The sequence below is a fragment of the Pleurodeles waltl genome, chromosome 12 (assembly GCF_031143425.1).
Source record: "Pleurodeles waltl isolate 20211129_DDA chromosome 12, aPleWal1.hap1.20221129, whole genome shotgun sequence".
NCBI classification, from domain to species: Eukaryota; Metazoa; Chordata; class Amphibia; order Caudata; family Salamandridae; genus Pleurodeles; species Pleurodeles waltl.
The window spans coordinates 280,758,381-280,776,297 of NC_090451.1; the positions used below are offsets into that span (position 1 = coordinate 280,758,381).

The 17,917-nt window shown below is 41.4% G+C and overlaps 1 protein-coding gene across 1 annotated transcript in view; it reads left to right on the top strand.

The window, feature by feature from the left end:
- LOC138268065 (5-hydroxytryptamine receptor 3A-like) overlaps positions 1-17,917 on the top strand; it is a 287,520-nt gene that overhangs the window by 116,690 nt on the left and 152,913 nt on the right. The window contains exon 5 of the mRNA XM_069217426.1: positions 9,641-9,810. Coding sequence (XP_069073527.1) covers positions 9,641-9,810 — 170 coding nt within the window. The remainder of the gene's footprint in view (positions 1-9,640; positions 9,811-17,917) is intronic.

Genomic DNA, 17,917 nt, shown 5'->3' on the forward strand with positions numbered 1-17,917 from the left:
GCGTCCTCCAGAACGCCATTTGAGACCTGACTTTGGATACCACTTTTACAAGGTTACCCTCAAATATATCTTCTTCGTTGTGGTAGACTCAGATGCCCAGATATCTGAACGTGCTTGGTTGCCATGGGACAGGACTCCCGGCCAGGTTAAGTCCCAGATCTGGAACGTCCGGGTCAAATGGAAAGAGGCATGACTTAGACCAGTTGACCTTTAGGCCAGATATTGACGTAAAGTTTTGTAGGAGCGAACCAGCCATTGGTGGGATCTGCGTAATATCTCAGAAATATAGTAAGAAGTCATCAGCGTACAGTGACAGTATGTGTAAGTCATCTCCTAGAGGAATTCCCCAGTTGCTTCCCTCCCTGCGCAAGGCCGCCGCCAGGGGTTCCATAGTGAGTGAGAATAGTAACGGTGAGAGAGGGCAGCCCTGTCTCGTGCCTCTGCATACCCGGATTGGTTCCGATATCTCGGATCCCAGCCTCACCTGGATTAGTGGTCTGGTGTATAATAGTTTAACTAGACGAGTAAAGGATGGTCCCATGCCGAATTGTTGCAACACCTTGAACAGGTAGGGCCATTCCAGGGAGTCGAAGGCTTTTTCTAGATCAAGATCAAGGCAACCCTCTCGTGGCCAATCACGCCTCGCATATTGCATAACCCGGAATACTCTTCTGATATTGTGGGAGGTGACTCTGGCTGGTACAAATCCGTTTTGGTCGGGGTGTATTAGGTCTGGCACACTTGGCGCAAGGCGTGTCGGCAATACCTTGGCTAATATTTTATAATCGGTGTTTAGCATTGCCAGGGGCCTATATGAGCCCATATCCACTGGATCCCTCCCAGGTTTGGGAAGGGAGACCAGTAGCGCCTCCCTCTGTGTGGCCAATAAGTGGCCCTCTTGTTCAGCCGTCTCAGATACCTGAAGTAACTTGGGTGCCAGCTGTATTGCAAAGGCTTTGTAAAAGTCGACTGTTAGCCCATCTGGTTCCGGCGTTTTGCCGGATGTAAGTTCCCGGATACTAGATTTGATCTCTTCAATGTCGAGAGGTGCCTCGAGCGTCTCAGTCTGGTCATCCTCTAAGTGTGGGAGCTTCACCCCAGCAAGAAATTCAGCGCTAGAATCACCCCCAGGTGTTGCCCTTGAAGCGTAGAGCGCCTCATAATGTCTCATGAATTCGGCCTGTATCTCCACGGGTGTGTATGCTAAATCCCCTGTCTGTGAGCGAATTTCCATTATCCGTTTCCTCTCACAATCCCGACGTATCAGCCAAGCCAATAATTTGCCTGCTTTATCCGCTGATGCATGAGTTCTCACGGAGTGTGCAGTGTAATTTAGACGTCTCAGATGCTCTAGTAGTGACAGGTGTTCTGCGCATATTGCTGGTAGTCTCGCCCTTTCAGTTTGATTATTAGTGACTTCTTCTTCTGGCCGCAGCAGGGCCCGCTCTGCCCGGGTCAGGTCGCGTTCGACAGAACGGCGCATGTTACACTGAGCCCCCAGGCAGTGCCCCCGGATGAAGACCTTGAATGCATCCCATTCTATCAACCCTGAGGTAGCTGTGCCCTCGTTTTGCTCAAAGAATTCTGCATATCAGATTCGGATTATAGCACTCAATGACGCTCTAAAAGCAGCATCTTCTAGTAGTTCCGGCCTCAGTCTCCACGTGGGGACAGCTGAACGAGGGTATCTCCAGTTAAATCCCACAGATTCATATAACTTTGTGCACAATGAAGCCCCATTGGGCCGATTATAATGTCAGAGTAAAATAAGCTGGTAACAAGGGTAAGCATACTATCATATACATTTCTGCAATTAACGAAAGCTCTCTGAAAACAAATGGCAAGGCAATATATAAGCTAAAAAACATTCTTAGCTCATGCAGTGAGGCAACACCTCCACAGTGATCCCCAATAACACCTGTGTAAGAAATAATAATAAAGGATATGTTCAAATCAGAGATAATACAGATTAAAATTAAAAGTTGGCAGAGAAATCAGAAAACACATTTATGTATACAATTTAATTCAATTCAGCTCAAATGCACAGATCATATTTAATCCTGAAGTATGAAGTGTGTTGAACCTTATGATGTATCTAGACTTCAGTCTGCGCAGTGACAACACCCTGGCACCACCACAGATACTGGAAAGGACCTGATCCTAGACATGGATTTGTAGAAGGCTACTATTGCTGGAGTGGTGTTCCTTGAAGTGCATGGCCACAGGGTACTGCTTATCTTGATGGTTTATCGCACGCATATGTTCTAAAATGCTCTTCTGTGCTCTATGAATGGTACTGCATATGTACAACAAGTTGCAGGGACATTTGAGTGAACACACACAAAAGTCAGAGTTGCAGGACAGTTCCTTAGTGATTTTAAACTCTCTTGTAGTCTCAGATATGGTAAAGAACTGTACCTTTTTGCTGGGCTTACAGGCCTTACATTTCCAGCAAGGCACAAAGCCTGATGTATTATGCCTGAAGGCTCAGGTACTTTCATAATCATGTCGTTACACAGTATTTCCTTCAAATTCTTATTTCTGCTGATGGTACCATATCACATACTTAGATATGGTGTCCTCCGTTAGGAGGACATGCCAGTGTTTGTGGAGGAAATTCTGTACCTTACTTGCCTGACTGTTGTAGGTGGTAATGAACCTGATGTAATCCCCTCCCTGTGCTGTTTGTTTTGTCTTATTGGGGGCAATAAGTAGATTTTCCCTTTTAATCATATTGACTTTGGCAACCACTGCAGAGAGGGTTTTGGTTTCATATCCTCTTTGAAGGAATCGGTTTACCAACACCTGTTTCGCTTGTTCAAAGGCAATATTGCTTCTGCAATTGTGTCTCGTTCTGATGAGTTCCACATAAGGAATGCCATGTATCAGGATCTTGGGGTGAGTGCTGGATGCATGCAATGTGCTGTCACCCACAGTTATTTAATGAAATAATTTAGTCTCAATAATCAAATCCTGAATTTCCAATTGGAGATCAAGGAACTCAAGGGAATGCTTGTGAATAGTACTGGTAAAGCTCAAATTCAAATCATTAATGTTGAGCTCCCTTACAAACTCATCAGAAAGTTTTTCTGATCTCTTCCAGATGACACATATGTCATCAATATACTGTGCTGAAAGCATCATGTGGTTGTCATAGAGATGGATATTAGACACAACCTGTTCCTCCCACCAGTCCATTGCGGTGCCCTGGGTTTGGTGGTAATATTTGCCATAAAAAATGAAAAAGTTATTTAAACAATAATCAATAATATCCAAGATCGTTCCATTGCACAGCAAGTAGGACAATGATCTTGCTGTAAGAAAATGCCTGTAAGCCTTAATGTCTACGTGATGGAGAATGCATGTATAAAGGCTGCTTACATCCAAGCCCATCAATATGTAAGTTTACTCCCACATAATGTCCTCACTAATCCTAACAAAGTCCCCACTGTCACACACATAGAATGAAAGTGCCTCAGCTAATGCCTGAAAGAAATAATAAACATACCTGGGGGTATTTTCTAGGAGGCTGTTAAAAGAGTACAGAATAGGTAGTCCTGGTGGATCTGTTGGATGTTTATGTATGTTGGAAAGGAGGTATAATACCAGGATCCTACGGTGTTTGTTCAGCAGAAATTGACATTCCTCCCACTCCAGGAGGCCCTGGTCCCTCCCATCCATTAGTCTGTCCCAGTATGTTCTGTTGGTGGTATCAATATTAGATTTGAAACAAGGAGTGTAGCACATGGTGTCAGCTAACTGTCTGTGACCCTCAGCAAGATCATTCTCCTTAGACATAATAATGTTGCCACCCTTATCAGAGTTGCGGATCACAATATTGTCACTCTTCTGTAATTCAGAGTGAGCCTTCCTCTGTGCTAATGTTAGACTGAAAGGTTTGTTTTCCCATTTAAATCTAAGGGCCTCAAGATCCCTGATGACCCCCTTCTCAAATTTCAAATCAATCTTTATTTGGATTTTACTCCATAAAAGATAAAACAATCTCTTTAAAATACTAGTAAAATATACAATAAGATACTTCAAAAGAGAAAAAACATTACTAATAGATAAATAAATAGAGAAAAACCCTTACTACTACAGATTGAGGAATTATTTATTCTCATACCGAAGATTTTCTAAATACGACAGCTTTTTCCTTAATTCAATGGCATTTAGAATAAATTTTATCACTGCATCACATTTCTCATTAGTGTCCAATTTGCATAAGTAGTTAAAAGCTTCTCTACAATAAAATAGTTTATTAGTAATAAATAAAGGTTTTAAAAAAAGCTTCCTTGCATCGTGATAAAATTTACAAGATATGATAAAGTGCATTGTGGATTATGCAAACTGTCCCACACAGGGGCACTTAGGTAGACTTTTGCTCCAGATCCTGACCTTTGGGAAAGCTACCAAAAAGTGAACTGTTCTAAAGTGCATTTGAGTCAGATAAAATCTATCCTGGATGTTTGCTACTTTCAGCAAATAATTTGGCTTTAGCTCATTGTTTTCAGTCATATAAAGTGCTACTGTTGTCTTCCTACATTCCCTATTTTCTCTGTCACAGACCCTCCATGCCATAAGTTGATTTTTCAGTTCTTTCTTGCTAAATTGATGGATAATACCTGGATTGTCCAAATTTGGAACTAGATTTATGCCTTTCAACCAATCTATTAGGTGCATGAACCACGGAATTCTATCCCAATATTCTAGCGTAAGGCAATCTTTAATAATCTTTTGGGTAAAATGCGTCCCTTCTTTAGACCAAATACCATGCCAGGCCAACAACGCGTTGGTGTGTATTAGATCTTCCACATAAGGGCAACCCAACTCCTTATGTACCATAAATGTGGAAGTGGTATTTGGCACTGCCAATAGTCTGCAAAAAAATTTATTCTCTAGCACTTGTAATGAACGGATCTCGGGCATCGAACCCCAAAGGGCAGAACCATACGTAATGCTATTCATTGATTTACTTTTGTAGATTTGCAGCATTTCCCTAAGGGGTTTATTGCCGATTTTCTTTGAAAATCTAAAAACAGCTTCAGTTGTCCTAACATACTTCATCTTGATGATTCCTAAATGTTGTTTCCAATGTCCCGTATTAGAAAATTGTATACCCAGATATGTGAATCCATTCACCTCCTCACATTTATGACCTTTGATAAAAAAGGCTTTCTTCCTGGCTTTTCCCTGCCCGCAAGTCATTACAACAGTTTTGCTCATATTCAACAACATATCTCTTTCCTCCATAAATTCCACAAAGCCCTCGATTAGCCGCTGCAGCCCATTTGCAGTTCGTGATAGCAGTACAGCATCGTCTGCATATAAGAGTACTGGGATAGAGCATTCTCCTATTTTAGGGGTATCGATTTTCATATTTTTAAAATGGGCATCTACTCCATTTATGTAAAGGGAGAACAGAAGAGGCGCCAAGACACAGCCTTGACGTATTCCTCTCCCTATCCTAAGACCTGGGGTACACTCGCCATTTCTTCCATATCTCACCCATGCTGTTAAATGGTTATATAATTGTGCCAGAAAACTTATTATATCTAAGGGTGCGCCCATGTCTGTCAAAACTTTCCACAGCTTAGCATGGTTCACCAAATCAAAGGCACTGCTAAGATCAGCAAAACAGAGGAACGCATGACCCTTCCTTGCTATTGTATATTTTCTTATTATTAAATTAAGATTTATACATTGTTCCAGAGTACCAACCCCAGGCCTGAATCCCAATTGGGCCTCTGTGAGTATATGGTTTTTGGTTGCCCATAATTTTTATCTTTCTAGGAGTACTCTTCCCAACAGTTTGACGGAGGTATCTAAAAGTGAAATTGGCCGATAGCATTTCGGGTCACCTCTATCTCCCCTTTTGAAAATGGGGACAATTATGCTTTCAGTCCAAGATGTTAGAATGTGTCCCTTTGTCACACTCAAAAAGACTTGGGTCAAAATAGGGCACCATAAATCGATGTATGTCAAGTAGGCGTCTACTGGCACCCCATTGGGGCCTGGTGCCTTCGCTTTCAAACATCTTCCCATAGCAGATTTCACTTCCCCTATACTGACTGGTTTAAAAAAAGGTGACTTTATCTCAATTATCCCCCTATTTGATATGTGAGTAGTCAGATTATCTGGGTTAAAAATTGAGCCAAAATGTGAAAGCCATTCTGATGACGGGACATGTACTGCTATTTGGGGTACATCATTATTTTTTAGGAATGGTTGATTAATTGTTTTCCAAAATAAATTACTATCTTTTAATGTTGTTGCTTGCTCAAGATTAGCCCATGCCCTAGCTCTCAATTGTGCCTTCCTCATCATTAGTGCAAGTTTGTAATTAGAACGTTTAATAATTACCTCTTCCCTGTTTCTTGGTCGAGCCTGCAGGGCTTGTTTTAATTTCTGGCTTGCTAGTGAACAGTTGTGATCAAACCACCCCACTTTTCCGCTCTTTTTGTTCCTCAATGTTCTCGCTAGGCTTCCTGCAATGGCATTTCTGAGCTGGATAAAGGATCCTAGGATCTCATTTGGGCTTTGATTATGTTCTGTACATGTAAGAATATCTTGGTGGTGTCGTGTCACAACTTTTTTCATCACATCTATTTCATTTACCCCAGTCCATTTACTTACAATACCATTTTCCCTTCTTATTCCTATGTTCCTTGCCAATCGTTCACCTATATTAAAAGGTTTAGCCAATCTCAAAGTTAACAGCAAGGGATAATGATCACTATGGATGGTTGGCTCAATCTTCAGGGATTCGACCATGTCCATATTACTCTTAGACATTAATATATGGTCAATTAATGAGAAATGTCCTATAAATGATGGAAGCTTCATTCCTTTAGGTCCATCTTGTTCCATCAATTCTAAATCATATCTAAATAATATCTCATTCAGTACAATTCCGTAATTGTTATGTAGAAAGTGCGATTGTGCGCTCCCCCCATCATCGACAAATCCACATGTCTTTCCTATAGTATTCTGACATGCCCCAATATTGAAATCTCCAACCCATATTATTGTATAGCTTGAAGTTATATCATTTACAAAAGTTTGCAAATCTTCCTGAAGAGTCGGTGCCACTACTCTATTGGTGGCATCAAATTTATTGTTGTAGTAGTTTATTAAAACAATCCCTAAAATTCCATCTATCCGAAGATATAAAAACTGATAATAAGGGGAATCAAGGGAGGATTTCACCAATGTATACGGTACCAATGTTGAGATCAATATTGCTAACCCTCCCTTTGCCCTTCCACTAGGTGAGGTGGAAGCTGGGGTGGAAAATTTAGCATATCCTTCAATAAAAAAGGATCCCGTGTGCCAAGTCTCTTGTAGGCAGATTATATGTGATTAACTTATTGTAGTCTGCCATTCCTTCTCAACCATTTTCGTTTTTATTCCGGCTATATTCCATGACATGAGTATAATTAGGTCTCCTGCTAAGGGTCTCTCATCTGTCTCAGTGTCACCATTGCAACTTGGAGATTTTAGAATGGGAGCTACAATAGTAGGTTGTATTTTGTCGGGTAGCAAGATCTCTTTTCTACTCATGTCCTCCTGCTGTCAGTCCTGATCCTCCATGTTACTCTGGGGAGCAAATCGATTGGTACACTCTAGTTTGTTATACCTCACCAAATTACTGGACCCCCTTCTCAAATACATCAATACCATCATAAGGCATAGTGGGCAGAAATACCAATTTAGGGCGAAATCCACTTGGACAGCACAGGTTTTCATAACATTCAGTAAATTCATCAAGATCATGTAGCATATACAACTGATCAATATCACCAATACAAAACTTGGATGGAGTAGAAGTTTGCTCAACCCAGTGATGTTTATCAATCCTTGTTGACTCAAGCCATTTTTAAGTTATAGTTTTCTGGTGAAATTGAATAAATCAATGCAGCTTTGGGTGTAATTAAATGATGAAGTGGGAGAAAAGTGCTTATGCCTCCGCGAACTCTTCCTCTTGTTCCCCCCGATACGGATGGACGCCAAACGACTCTTGATAATACTTGGAACTTTTAAAAAAGGGTTTCTTTTGGGCCTGTGGTGTCCCAGCCCCTGAAGTGTCACTGTCCGTGGAGTTTGTTTCCTCTCTTCAGGTGCATGGGGTGCTTATTACCATGCTCATTCCATAACTTCCCTTATTTGCTTATTTTGTTGTTTTATTATTATGAGTTGAAAAATGTTGCAACATTGTAGTTGATCAACCTCTCAAGTTTTGTAAGGTAATGGCATTATATTGATTTCAAGATGGTGCCACTTTTTTCTGACATTTCTGCAGTACTCTATTTATTTTTGCATCACTGGGATAGTGTATTTATTGTCTGTCTTTTATGTTTATTGTCACTCGTAATCAAGGCATTTGGTGTTGAAACACATTGAGTGCATTGCCTTATTAAAAACTCTACTAAGTTCAACAGCAGCTGGGAGTGTGCGTGGCTTTCTTCATCACTACAGAATGTTTTAGAAGGATATACACACACACATTCACATTAAAAAAAATGTAAGCAAACACCAGAGATAGGTATTTGGATACATCAACTAAATTAATAACATTGATAACATTGAACACCTGAGGTGGTGGGCCCTACGTAGGGTAGTTGGGGGACAAATGCATGGCCTCAATTGCCAGAGACTCCAGTGAGCATATCACCTTTAATTTTATTTTGCTTGGAAATCTTTCTATGTAATGGAACTTTTTTCAATGTCTTCCAACCACTCGTGTCTATCCTACGAGCAGTATTTTGGTGCTGTAGTTAATATTCTTTTCACTTTGTGTGACCCCTTTCTTTTCCACACACCGTTTCACACTCCCATTGCCTCCCCACCTAGGTCCCAAACATGTCCTCAGATCTCCCTTAGTTGATCTGGTAAAGGAAAAAATCTCATCTTACCTCCAAATTGATCACATATGCTTATCTTATGCAGATGCTTTCTCTGCTCAGTGAGGATCACAGTGCCTTATCCCTCAATGGTAGTGCTATTTCCCAACACAGAGAATAAACTGCAGGAGTCATGAATAGTGTCATGGATTATACCATGCAGTGTGTACAGAAGGTTAATAGTATGAAGGATGCACAGTTAGTGTCAAAGTCCTAGAAAAGTTTAGAATACTACAGTCGGAGTTTTACCTGTTATGTATCTATAGGGGAAGCTTACGCAGATACTGAAGCAGGTGTAGCAAGGGTACATAGGCCAGAGACAATTGAACTAGACCCCTCACACTCCTGAGCCATGTGCCAATGCACTTGTTGTGCCAATGACACCTACATCTCCATGTGTTTCGGAGGACCTGCATCTGTGAAATTGCTTACTCCCTCTCTTGGTGTCCGTGCTTCTGTGTGAGTTTGTACAGCTTTACAAAACCATTTTGTTACCCAAAGGCCAAAATGCTTGTCTTTGCCAATGTTTGTTTGTGTCAGATTTAAGACCTTTTTTCTGTAACAGGTGATATGATTGATCAAGAATTAAACCAGTTTGACTTGTACCATTTGTTTTACAAACATGGTGAGTTGCTGCAATGTTTTGTATGTTGAATGCTTCTACAGGATGTTCACACTTTATCCTAAGATCTTAGAAGATTATAATATGCATTTCATTCATTTTGTTACTTCCTTAGGACAGATGAGGACAAGTCACCATCAGTCAATTTTCTGTACGTTTTGAATGATGGACAAAATATCCGGTTGAAACCGATGATGATTGTGAGCACCTGTGGGATTGACACCTACAAATTTCCGTTTGATACCCAAACGTGTAGCTTGACCTTTGGCTCATTCATGCACCCAGGTAATTCACTTTTAAAAATAATTTTGAAGGTTGTAGCATTCAAAACAGGCACTGCAAAGCAAGAAGGTCTACATTTACACTGCATAACACATTTGTCTGTTAAACTGAAATGGAGGGTAGTTCAAAGGAGGAAGTGGGTCCAACTTAAAGAAACAGTGGGATTGCTGCTACCTGAAAGGCAGTAGTGATAAAAAAAAAACATGCAACGGAAGAGAGTTTTGGCATCCATTTACTTACCTGTATATGTTTGTCACCATTGCCTTGGAGAGTGGGGTCAGTGCCTCTGTAATACCCTTCTGTGATGTATTTCTATCTCCCAGGAGCAGCAGGGGCTACGCCAGGTAAATTCTACCTTCTCTTCCTCAGAGGGTGGGTGGGAGCAATAGCTGGAGAAAGCAGGCTGCTGCCCCAAGACATTACTTTCCTATAGTGCAGCAGCACAGACCAACTGTGCACTGTGGTGTGCATACTAAAAATAGAAGTCAGAATATAGATGGTACAAAATATCATGGAAGAATGTTGAAAAAAAATTGAACTGGTGAGTAAGCCTAGATTTTCTATACCTAACGCCACATATATGTACATACCTACACAGTACATATATCTTCAAAATGTATAGATCTCGAGATATGAATAGTATATTTATGCTTCCCTATACACACTTACCTTTTGGTATTTTGTCCATTGATATTCTGTCCTCCATATTATTGTACCACAATAGTCTTGATGTATTTTTCAGTAGTAGAATTGTGCATTGTATCGAGGCAATAAGCAGGATACTAACACAATTCTCCTCTGAAAGCAATGATGGCTGGAGGTGTGCAGCCCACTTTCTGAAGTGGTATATTTGCATGTCTTCATTCAGAGTAACAGCTTGCAACTGCAACTGTGAATGAATAAGTGCACGCTAGAGCATGTCTGTGACTTCTAAAAATAGTAAGTGTACACCCTTACATAGAAGTACATAAGTAGATTTACAAGTATTTTTGTGAATTGGAGTTAAACAGCAGGCACCCCTGACCAATCCCATCTACACACAATACCCAAATATCACATATTTCAATAAAAAGTAGCCTAAGGCAAGTAGGAACCCATGACCAATGTTATATACTGATGATTCACACACACCCTGCCTGATGAGGGTATAGGGGCAGGAGTGCAAGTATGAGTACACATATAATGAGAGTGTCAAGTGCAGCACCATTAAATGAAGCAGGTCCAAGTAGATTTGTTACTACTAATGCCATTACATCCACTGCTGATACAATGATTCCTAATATTTGTACAGCTACTAATTTCACAACACACAGTGAACCGGTGAGGAGAGAAATCAAAATTTACCAATTAAAAAACGAATTTGGAGAATATTTGCATGGTACAATCACCATTGACAAATTGACTGCATATAATGAGGATGAAGTACTATATTTGAGTATGGAAGCAGCTAGATGAAGCATATGGAGAGCTTGATGAGTTGGATGAAGAAAGTAACGTTGATTCATACAAAAGAAAGGATTTGTGCAGAAATGACAAAATAAATATTAATGAGGATGAAGTGAAAGAAATGAGTCTATTGGCTCTGTAAACACATATCAGAGATTTAATTAGTAGAGCAAAGGAATAGGCAGATTTAAAGAAATACAAGGATAGAAAGAAAGGGGTGGCAAAGCAAAAAACCAAAAGACAGAAAGGGAAAAGAAGCAAATATGAGTGTGAGTGAACCAGAATCAGGAACAGGAACAGGTGTTGCAGGATTTCCTATGTGAAGGGTGCATGGAAGAGTGTATGTGCACGTGCCTTGGAACAGGTTTGATCTTTTTGCATTTAAAACAAACTTTCTAAAGCTTAGGAAAGACCCAGATAAACGGTATACAGAGATTAGTGATGGTGTCAAAGATGATTTGGATGAATTTGAATGCCTTGTTTGAAATCATTGTTCCCAAGAATTTATGGACCGGATGCAAAGTGAATGAGAACCAACACAGGAGAGTGAGAAGATACCTGCTTATCTTCCCAAAATATCACAATTATATCAACAAAAGCAGATACATGATCCTTATACACTGAGCCTGTTTTGGTGCTCCTAAAATACTCTCTCCCTTCTTATAAAATACCTCTCATCCACCCATCTAGCTGGTGGCATGCTTCATCATCAGGGTCCGACACCGGATGCCTAATGCCTCCGGGTTGTGCTTCCACGCCTGACTACAGCGGAGCAGGTCAAAGATTTTTTTGTATGTGTGCACCTACAATGTGAAATATCCATCAACTGGAAGAAAATGAGATAATACAATTGCCTAAAGAGTGCCCTTGTACTCCTGTACCATTTTATAATAGGTGCTCTCGGACAAGATTACAATTTATATGTGATGTACCTGGAGCTATAATGTTCTCCTGCCTCTAACTTAAGGTCTACATGTTTCAGACATTGGTCTATGTGCCCTCAAGGGGGTCAAACTCACTTTCTTCAGGACCTATTTTGTGTTTTGCATCAGCTTACTAAGACTGATGCTAATACGATATTCAGTTTACTCACTGATCCTTCTTTAATAATAGCACAGCTCCATTTGTGAACCTGAAGAAGAGAACACAGACAACAGGCAAATCTACAATATTGTTGCCAATAATCATTCACCTCAGGCCTTGGAAACTCAGTCATGCTTCTCTGTCCCAAGGCTTGGTACCTTGTTATTACCCTTGTTAGGTTTGGCCAGTTCGATTACTCCACTATTCACTTGCACAAACGCACAAGCAATATTAGTATCTCCTAACTTTGTGTTTATAGCCCCAGACACTCTATTAGGGATGCTGCATAATATCCCACATATATTATCTTGCTCGTTTTTATGTGCAGGGGAATCATTTCCTCTCTTAGCCAGTCTGTGGTGCTAACAATAGTGCTCCCCGGAAAACTGATGTGCAACTATAATAACTAGTTTCCAAACGTTTACCATTGCTTGTTTCAATAGGGGAATCATTTTCTCTTCCTTCCATTTAAATATCAGAAAACATGGTGCCCATGCAAATAGTGACATGCATATGCCAGAGTGATACTCCAAAATGAATTTACAGTCTTGTGCCTTCTTTTGGCCTCATCTCATGGGGGTCTCGACATGGTGTGCCCTGTAGTCACACATTACAAATGGGTATTTGGTGTTAAAATCATCGGGTTGTTACAAGTTATTTGTCAAGATACTGCCATCTCCATCAAACCTCATTTACTTCTTCAAGGGATGTCACCCACTATTCACATACATTAGTCCCCTGATACCCTGAAGGTTGACCGTATTGTTATTGCCCTGAGCTTTTATCCTTCTCCGGCTTTGTGGACACCAAAGCAACGTGGGTGCGTCTGACATATTTTGGGCATATCTGACCTGCGGTGATGTATGATGTCATCCACACATTCCCTTAGTGGTGTGTGTCCTACCCATCTTAGAAAAGAGTGTGTTCACGATAAAGGTCACTCTTTCCTAAACCTCTATGGTTACATCTCTGTTATATCGTCAATGAAAAGATTTCGAGCATACGCGATAAGAATTTTCAATTCTATTATGGACACGGAGGCGAGGATTATGCTTCTCCTTCTTTGCTGTTTATTATTACAATATCACAGCAGCCAATCAAAACAACTTTACCAGAAAACTACAACTCCCATGTACTTGATGTTGTGCCTCACTACCCATAAGCGGCCATACTGCCACATCTCTGTTCCATCCGCCATACTTCCTCCTCTTTCTTTGCAGTGAGAAAAAACAAAAGTCTCAAAGTGATAAACAAGACAGTCTTAACGAAACAATTTGGCATGGAATCCAGCAAGGAAATCGGTCCCTTCTTCACAATGACATATTGTTCAGCGAACATTTATGAGTAGGTCAAAAGATAATATTAACTGCACTATTGCGCTTAGTGGTGATGCTAAGAATTCCCTTATTGTTTTTAATCAATCACTCATGGGAGTCATTATTATCACTCAAAGGAAAAAGTCAAGAGGATCATTCCCTATTATACTCCTATGTATCATATTAGTGAAGATGACTTTTCACCTAAGTTCCACTGAAGTCCAAGGAATATTGTCATTCAAGCCCTCTTTATGGGTGAAGATGGCCACTTTGGATGCAAAGTGGCCATGCCATGGCCAACAGAGGCACCTACAAGACTGCATCATAATAATAATTTGGCTCATGTTGTGCTGAAGAAGTAGAAAGAAGTGATAATTCATTTGAAGCAAAAGGCCATAGAGAGCAGTAAATTAGTCAAAGATTATGAGAGCTACTCAAGAGGTAGAACAGAGTGGCCTATATGTGGATATTGATGTGAATAGCCAGCCAGTCTCATTTTTAATTGATACAGGTTCTACCCGTAGCATGGCATGATCCACGGAGGTTCCCAACCTACCCCTTTTGGGAAAAAGTCTAATTTGTAGGTATAGCAAAAAAAACTAATAATTTATAAGGTTTCATCAATGTTCCTGTAAATATTGGCCCATTTGAAAACAACCATGAATTGATAATATGTGATACAGGTCCTGTAAACCTACTACGACAAACTTGCTCTCCAAAATGAATTGCATGTTTTACTACACACCAAATGGTGTGGTAATCCAAATGCAGGTCGAGAACTCTAATTTTAAAATAAAATCACAAGAAACAAAGGTTCATGTATTTCTAGTTCTTATAAAAGAAAATGTATCCCCTGATTTAAGAAAGATAGACTGTGAGAGAGAGTGGAATGGATTTTAAAGGCAAAGAAATTGAACTGGTTAAAACTGCAGCGCCAGAGAGAATTATAGTATGACCAAATGCAGGTTAGCCTCAAACTCCTCAATACAAGCATACTCGAGAAGCAGAGAAAGGCATACTTGAGCAGGGCATTTTGAGAGAGGCTCTAACAGGCCTCTACAACTACCTGCTCATGGGAGTAAAACACAGAGTAGCAAACAAAGGGTGGTCCAAGACCTCTGCAAAATTAATAATGTTGTGTTCCCTTGTCCTGAGGAACCAAATCCTGCTGTGATTTTGTTTCAGATTCCAGCTGTCACACAATGGTACACAGGCATTGAATTGTGCCAAGCTTTACTTTCCATTGCTCTTCATAAGAATAGTCAATATCTCTTTGCATTTAGATTTTTGAATCAAATACAAGTTTAGCGTCATACCCCACAACTCTCTACAGATAGTTCCAAAATCTTTTGCCAGATTTTAGAGAAAGACTTGGAAAATCAGTAGCTACCCTCTAACTCAGTGTTAGTGCTGTACATACACAACCTGATGGTCACAACCAAAATAAAAGAAGATTGCAAGTTGGCTACAACTGCACTCTAGACCCATCTTGAGATAATAGGTATATGGTATCACCCATAAAAATGCAATACTGTATTAAGAAACCATATTTAAATGGGGTAAGAACAGGCTTCTGCAATCCTGAGAATGATTCCACCAACCACACAAAGAGAAGTGAGGATGCTGTTGGGAATGGTTGTCTACTATAGACAGTGCATTCCAAATCTTTCCCTGATTGTAATGCTGTTTGCCAGCCAATCCATGAGTGTTTTCCTAGAGTTCAGAGATAAACTCTAGAGCATATCTGGTTTGGGAATGCCAGATTTGGTAAAAGATTTCTACTTGTTTGTCGCAAAAAAGAAGGGTACAGATTGTTCGTACTTACTCCAACTCATGGAGAAGTGAAGAGACCTGTGGCCTACTTCTTTGCCACATTGGATCATATAGCTGCAGCACTTCCTGGTTGTTTAAAATTGGTAGCAGCTGTTTGTCTGGCAACTCAGCAGAGTGAAGTGATTGAGATGATTTACACACTTATTGTGTTATTCCAACATTCAGTTGAGATTTTGCTGACTCGTACTCAAACACAGCATCTGAAAAACAGGAGACTAACTACATATGAGCAAACAAATTTATCAGCTGATAGCATTTCAATAAAAAGATGTAATATTCTGAATCCTGTAAAGCTTTTGCCAACTTCAAACAAAATTGATGACGAAGAAGAATGTGCCCACAATTGCATTGTTATAACCTAGTTGGGTGCCAAACCAAGACCATGCTTATAGGACATACCACTTGAAGTGGCTGATTAGGTTTGATTTGTAGATGGTTCCTGTCTGAGAGACCATTGTGAACACTGAGAGCTGTGTATGCAGTCTGCACCATACTTGTGTAACTTAACATCAGCACAAGTAGCAGATCTGATTATATTAACAAGAGCATGTGGTTTGTCTAATGAGTTAAGTATGATAATTTATACTGGCAACCAGTGTGGTGTTGGAGTGGTCCATGATTTTGGACAATTGTCACAAATTGTTACACCGCGGCGCTCGCCGCGGCCGCGGGCTCAGGTTGCCGCGGCGCGGCACGTTAATTTTGCCGCGGCCGACGCCCGGGCCGCGGTAGACGCCGAGGCAGACACCCAGGTCGCGGGGGTCGCCTCGGCTCCGGCGAGGGCCATGAAGGCTCCAGGGAGCCGGTCTGGGGGTCACGGCGCTCGCCGCTCCCCCTTTTTCAAGTTATGCCTTAAAGGCAGACGCGGCAGAGCCTGAAACCCCGAGGGGGTTTCAGGCATGGCCGCACACAGCGCATTATGCGCTTAACATTTATTTTTCTTGCATGTATTCACCTGTCCACCACCACTTACCGATGTTCCTAGGACAAACCGAACCCTTACACTGGGGGTTCTTTATACTTGCCTTTTTTCTCTTCCCAGCATGCTTACCACTTCCTCTCTACCCAGCATGCATTGTTTAACACACATACCTAATTCATTACTGTTTTCTTTTCCCCAATCCAAGATGGCGGTGTTCTACTTCCTGTTTCCTGTTTCCTGTCCAGGGGTATTTAAGGGGATTCCAACTGCCTGTTCATTGCGTTGCAACACTCCTTGGTGATAGTCACGCTCCTATTTGATATCCTTCTGCGAATCCTGTCTGTTCCTGATTGCTTTGTTTTCCTGCCTTCCTGAACTGCGGTCCTAATACCCTGGTGTCCTCCTTTTCGTTTCAGGGAGTTCCTGTGGAGGTTTTTTACCCTACTGGGGTTTTTCCTCTGGGACTCCTTCTGGAGGGCACGGACTGTAGTGGTTCGCTCATACCAAACAGCACCGTGGCTACCGGAAGGGGTCGCCCCTACCTCGGCCAGAGCAGAACCCGTCGGAACAAGGACCGTTCCCCTACGCCTCTCCGCTGCGAGGGTAAGACCGTTGAGAACCGCGACAGATTGCAACGCCCACAATTCCTGTTGCAGTCCGGAACTATGGATAACCCAGTGGTAAACACGGAACCTACTAACCAGGACCTACTGGCGACGATACAACAACAGGCTCAAGAACTCCAGCAATTACGTACTGAGAATACTGTTTATCGACAAGCCTTTGCCTCCAGGACCACAGATGTCCCTGCAGTAGCCGCCTCTACACCTCGATTTTCCGGGGATCCCACCACATTAAAAGAATTCCTGGATGCCTTAACGGTGTACTTTGCCTTTCGCCCCTCGCAATTTGTACAAGATAAGACCAAGGTGGGGTATTTGATTAGTGCCTTATCAGGACCAGCCTTGGCCTGGGCCACACCTCTAGTAACCAGAAACGATCCCTGTCTATCTAATTATTCCACCTTTATCACTACTTTTAAACAGATGTTTGAACGCCCTGGACTCGAGGCGTCAGCAGAAGAGGCTCTTTGCGAAGTCCAACAAGGGAGTCAGGATGTATTACAATACATCACCCGTTTCAGACAATTAGCTGCAGAAACAACCTGGGTGGAACGTACCTTGGTGACACTCTTCCGTAGAGGTCTAAGAGAGGACATCAAAGATGAACTAGTACATTCTGCCAGGATAGAAAACCTCAAAGGGTTGATGGACCAAGCACTAACTATAGAGTATCGGTTAAATGAACGACGAATGGAGAAAAAGAAGAGTCGTTTGCCTTTTCACTCAGTACCATCTCGTCCCTTCGCCCATCGTTCCGAGGAAGCCCGCCCTGAATCCAAAGGGAATACCGAGGAAGAGCCCATGCAGATTGACACAGCTCGCGGACCTCTATCCGCCAGCGAAAGGGAACATAGACGAAGGAAGGGGCTTTGCCTATATTGTGGTGC